This window comes from Hordeum vulgare, chromosome 7H, assembly GCF_904849725.1.
Source record: "Hordeum vulgare subsp. vulgare chromosome 7H, MorexV3_pseudomolecules_assembly, whole genome shotgun sequence".
Taxonomy (NCBI): domain Eukaryota; kingdom Viridiplantae; phylum Streptophyta; class Magnoliopsida; order Poales; family Poaceae; genus Hordeum; species Hordeum vulgare.
In genome coordinates, this window is record NC_058524.1 from 83,109,603 (window position 1) to 83,115,602 (window position 6,000).

Here is a 6,000-nt window from a genome sequence, read left to right on the forward strand (position 1 = left end):
TATGAATATGTTCATATTTAGGATAGAGGAAAAAGGAAAAAATAAGAAGAGAAAGTGTTAAATATAATTAGTTAGAAAAATAATAGAACTATAGTTAAACTAGTTTATTTTTAGTAAGTACTACTTTATTTTATTTATAGTAAGTGCTTCATATATAGTTGAACTAGCTAGTTGATTTAATAAACTACTTTATTTTACTATATATAGAAGTAGATTGTTTTTAGTAAGTACTACTTTATTTATTTATAGTAAGTGCTTAGTAGTTGAACTAGTTGATTTAATTAATAAAACTATTTTATTTAACTATATATAGAAGTAGTTCCCGCATCGACGTCGACTTGTTGTTATATATAATCGTGACACACTTTATTTAACTATGTATGATGATGATTAATTAGTAGGACTTGTTGTTATATATGATGATGCATGATGCGAGCATGAAGAGTTATTATATATATATGTTCAATTCTTTCGATATATATAGTGTGTCACGATTATATTGTTGTTTACACACATTTACCACATTAAAACAGGAAATGTCTGACGATGGATATTGCGAATGTGAATATTGCGGCGACTCTCGGGGTATGTGCGACATGCCTCACCTGCGAGACGATAGGTTCTTCAACATGAAGCTTGACGAGAACGGCGACATGTACCTCCCTTGCCATGCAAGAAGATATGTGTTGGAGAGGCTCGGTTTCGAAGACCACGAGAGAATTGAGACGATGAGCGCTAAGCTGAGGACTATACATGGTCACACATTTGTTATCCAAGTATTTAATTCAGTTTTTCAAACAGAATTTGGGTGCCCAAAGTGGGAAGCTCTTTGCAAGGCATATGGATTTCAGAAGGGAATGGAAATCACCTTCGATCTTCGTCCTGAAGATAATATGCCAGACAACATCGACATTTGGGTGGTTGTCGATGATATGCTTCCTGTTTTACCTCCATGTGAGTTTCTCAACCATATTTGTCAAGTAATTTGCATTTATATTTATAAATAGTTGGTGTAGTCAACCTGTTTTCCTCTCGCAATTTACATGTCATGTGGTGTTCATCGTCTATTAAAACTTTGGCCACACGTTGCAGGTTCCTAGTTATTGGGTCATAGTTATAATTATATCATGTTACATGTTGTACAAACAACAGCAACAACCCAAATTGTCCTTTGAATGATCGTAGCACATGTGGTCGTTTTGAATGGTTTATATAATGCCCACATTTTGTGGACAATTACAAATTTCTAAGTATCTTTGAAACATTAAATTATTACAAAATTTGGGTGGTTGTCGATGATATGTTTCCTGTTTTACCTCCATGTGAAGTAATTTGCATTTATATTTAGAAATAGTTGGTGTTCATCTATATACTAAATTTGTTAAATTATAATTTACAGCTTATTTCGTTGCTTCGACTGAATTACGAAAATTAATTGACACGACACACTACACGTATGGATCACATCTAACTTGGGAGGAGAAGGATGATCTTCTCCACTTTCTTGTTGCTGGTGTTCTGGCTTCTAGGGATACCTTCCCGTATCATTTTGGAATTGGCCAAAATTATTCATTTTACATGCCACTAGTGCATAGGTTGAGTCCAGATGACATTCGCCGAAATGTCTTGGTAAGAGTTTCCTAATTAAGTACGCTCCACTATTGCATAAATGGTGTTGATTACATTGCTAACTAGGTTATTATTATGTTCTTCAACAACAACTGCCACATGATGTAGTGCCTCCGTTAATGGACCCAGAAGGTCAAATGAGAATTAGAAGCCCGCTGAGGGCTGAGTTCTATGCTCCATACTTGATTAACTTCAAATCAAGATAAAAAAAGACTCCAAATTGAAGCATGGAAAGAAATAAAGAAGGTTCGCAAGCCACAAGTTGGAGACCGTTGGATCTCTGTGATTCATCATGGAGCCATAGGTCTTATTCTGTTTTATGACATTATATCTAAGAGCGAGGACTAGGTCTTATGAGAGACAAGTTATTATAGTTTATATTATTACTTGACATGATCGATTAATTAGGATGCATGATGCATACGATGACTATATATATATTATGATGTTTCTGTGTTTTATTTTATGTGTATCATATGATAACTTGATATATGATTAAGTTGATGATGAGTTGTTAGATGATCGATTAGAATACTATTGGCATTCGACGAAAATGATATGAAATGATATAGTGTAAAAAAGATGCATATATGTGCATGTAACTCGTGTCTACATTTTGTAAATATGTTCGACAAAGCACGACGGATGACCAAGCACGGAGATATATAAGAGAGGACATTTTTCTCTATTAGCTAGCTAATAACAACCTAAATTAACACCTAAACCAGCCCCTTTAAAAAAAACATCAGCTCCAGCCAGGTGCTGACGCATGGATGCCTTTTGGTCCCGGTTGGTGTCGTCAACCGGGACTAAAGGCCCCCCTGCCTGGCCTGGCCGCAGCGGCCACGTGGAGGCCCATCTGTCCTGGTTCGTGTAAGAACCGACACTAAAGGCAAAGGGCATTAGTAACGACCTTTTTGTCCCGGTTCCGAAACCGGGACAGAAGGTCCTTATGAACCGGGACAAAAGGCCCTTTTTCTACTAGTGTAGCAGGGCTGACACCCGCACACGCCGCGCGCGCCAGAGTCGTCGCGCCCATCATGCCCAGCCAGTTGTCGCGCCCGACTTGCGCCAGCCGCCGTCGCGCCCGACCATCGATCTGCGCCCCACGCGCACATCTGAAGCTTAGTGCCGCCGCACGCAGCTCATGACGCACGCCGTCCATGCCTAGGCCATGCGGGAGCTAGGACCGAGGCCGCCGCCCCGGCGCCCCACCGCACCACACCGCTCCCGAGAGCATGCGCACCGCCGCTTCCAGACGACCGAACATCCCCACCCACCCCACCCCCCTTTGGGAGCGAGGCCCGCCGCCACCGCGGCAGGGGCCAGCGGCAATGGCGGAGGGAGGAGAGGACGGGGGAGGGCCGGCGACGGGTGGCTAGATTTCCGTCGAGCCGCCCGAGCTAGGCGACGCAGGGTCGGGGAAGAATGCATGGTTCCTTTGAAATAGTGATAATCAAGAAAGTTCACCACTAAATTAGGATACATGACCAAATTCACCACCAAATCAGTTCATCATACGCCAAACTTAAGGAGATCACCAAGGTTTCATGACCGAATTCACAACCAAATCAGTTCATCATAGGCCAAACTTGAGGAAATCAACAGAATTTCATGACCAATTTCACCACCAAATAAAGTTCATCACATGCCGAACTTGAGGAAATCAACAAGTTATTGACCCCCCAAAAAAAGAGTTCATGACCAGTTTCACTATCAAATCAGTTAATTACCTCAAACTAGAGGAAATCAACAAAGTTTAATGACGAATTTTCACCAGCAAAGTAGTTCATGATGCTTTTTTTTTTTGGAAAATCAACAGAGTTCAGGATCAACTTCTCCACCAAAGTACAGTTGATAATGTCACAAATAGGATAAACACAAAACATTCAGGGAACCACCAAATCAGTTCATCACATTATACGTACATGAGTAAATCAACGAAGTTACAGTTCTTACAAAAACAAACAAACGGCCATCTGATGGGATTGTTCACGTAGAAGTTACTGTTCTTGCAAGAAGTTAAACTCAAGGATAAGCACACAAAATTCACGTAACAGCAAGCAAAAATCATCAGTTCACCAACTCCATGACGTCAAACTGGAGGGGATCAGTCAATTTTTCAGAGAGCTTAAAGCAAAAGCTGTAACTCCATGACGTCTAACTGCCCAGCTTTTTACAGAGAGCTTAAAGCAAAAGCAATGCAGATCAAGGACGAGAAAAGGTAAACATGCGAGACTAACTTGAGACAATCAACAAAGATCATGACCAAATTCACTACTAGATTAGGCCAGCATGCCAAACTGAAGATCAACAAGGTTTCATGACAAATTTTAGCACCAAATCAGTTCATGATATGCCAAACTTGAGGAAATCACCAGAATTTCATGACCAATTTCACCACCAAAGCAAGTTCATCACATGCCGAACATAGAGGAAACTAACAGAGTTCATGACAGACTTCACCGCCAGACCACTACCTAGTCGAACTCGATCCAAGACGCTCAACGAAACAAAACAAGGAAGAAAGACACCAAAACATGACCAAGGCGTCTCTCAGACTCTCCTCCATGAGCAGTACCACCACCAGGACTACTCGACCTTGACGTGGAAGACGTCCTTGCGCTCCTCCTCCTTCAGCTTGAGCAGGGTGACCCAGAGCATGCCATTCTTCATCTCGGCCTTGATCTTGTCCATCTTGTAGGCGTCAGCGGGGATCTCGATGCGGTGGTTGTACCTCGGCACCGCGAAGTCGTCGTCGCCGTCCCAGGGCCGCTTCTCGCCCTCGCCCTTGATCACCAGGATGTTCTTGTCCGCGCGCACCTGGACGTGCTCCTTGGTCAGCCCCGGCATCGGCACCTCGAGGTACACTGCGCCGTCGTCCTCCTTGGCCACCCAGCGCCTGAGCCGCGACGCCCCAGCAGTGGAGGAGAGGCCGGTCTGAGTTGCGACGCCCTCCATCAGAGACAGCAGACGGGCCATGCTGGTCGGCGCGCCGAGCGGGTCGAGCACGTCTGCAGAATCAACATCGAGGAGGGCAAAAGCAGATGAGAACACTGCCTCGCGATGTTTAAGAACGAACGCAAAGAAACGGCAGAGCAGAGGTCACAGGCGAGGAAGACATACCCTGCGAGAAGAAGCTGGGGATGACGAGGTCGCGGCCGCTGTAGTCGTCGGCGGCGGCGTAGCGGCTAAGCTCCTTGCCCTGGGTGCCGTACGGGCGGTGGTCAGCGGTGACGGCGGGGAATGGGAGCGCGCAGAAGGCCACGGGAGCGCCGGACTTGAGGAGGCTGGCCGGCGTGGCACCCTTGCAAGCGACTGCGGAAGCCATGGTCTCTCTCTTTGCTCTCTTCTCTCTCCCTCTTCTTTCTCTCTCTGCTGTGATGATTTTGGATTCTTGTGGTTGGCGAGACGGGGTGCGAAATGGAGGGGGTTTTGTAAGGGAGGAGCGGGAGAGATTTCTTGGGAGAGGGGATGGTCAAGTGGGTTTAGAAGGTTCCAGGGAGATCGGATGGGGCCTCGAGCCTTCCAGAAAGATCGGCAGGCCACTGCTTTACGATTCGTGCTGCCTGATGTACTACGATCGGAGGCTATGGATGAAGGTGATTATTGATCTGCTGTGGTACGCAACGCAAGAGAAGTTCCCGCGAGATCGGTTGAGTGATTTGCTTTCTAAAGCCGGGGGTGTGCGGTGTGCTTGGCGCTTGGCAATAAAGCAATCAACGCCAAAAAAAAAAGGTGCAATAATTCTTGTATTAATCAGGGATTACAATCACAGTTTTTGAATACTTTGAACTGCTTACCACATGTTCCATGTGGTGGGATTACAATCACTGTTGACAGCGTCCCAAACATCCTCCGGGACAAACGCAAACCAGCATACCGCAGTTCGGACATGAGACCTATCAAAACCAACGGATGACGAGAAGAATTCTGAATCAACACAGTTTTCTTCATAATTAAAAAAGGGCAAATGTACGCATTGTGAAAATTCAGGCAATTAACCGAACTTTCTTTGATGTCAAGACATACATGGCTTTATTTTATCCGCTGTTATTTAATACAATTTCCGTTAAAATGATATATTTTGTGTGTTTAAAGTGTAGAGTTTATGACCATTATCCCACAACTTGATGACATCTAACATCACACATTTTGGTGGATTCGCTACTCATAATTTAAGAAATAATAAAATAGAGTGAGGTAGGAACAACCACACATCTCTTCGGTTAATCGGACCAAAAAGATGTGAACAAGGCCTCCCATTCTTGGCCTGGTTGATTTATGTGCTTGCTTGGAATGGACACTAAACTGAACCGTTTTCACCTCTAAATAGATTTTGTGCTAAACACTTGGCTAGAAGAAAAACAA

General features: G+C 44.1%; 1 protein-coding gene across 1 annotated transcript; it reads right to left on the reverse strand.

The window, feature by feature from the left end:
* Positions 1 to 3,960: 3,960 nt before the first annotated feature.
* Positions 3,961 to 5,042, reverse strand: LOC123407923 (26.2 kDa heat shock protein, mitochondrial-like). Its single transcript, XM_045101164.1, has 2 exons — positions 4,756 to 5,042; positions 3,961 to 4,643 (listed from the first exon to the last, which is right to left on the reverse strand). Exons 1-2 carry the CDS (start codon positions 4,958 to 4,960, stop codon positions 4,222 to 4,224), a joined length of 627 nt encoding a protein of 208 aa, XP_044957099.1. The 5' UTR covers positions 4,961 to 5,042; the 3' UTR covers positions 3,961 to 4,221.
* Between the last annotated feature and the right edge of the window lie 958 nt (positions 5,043 to 6,000).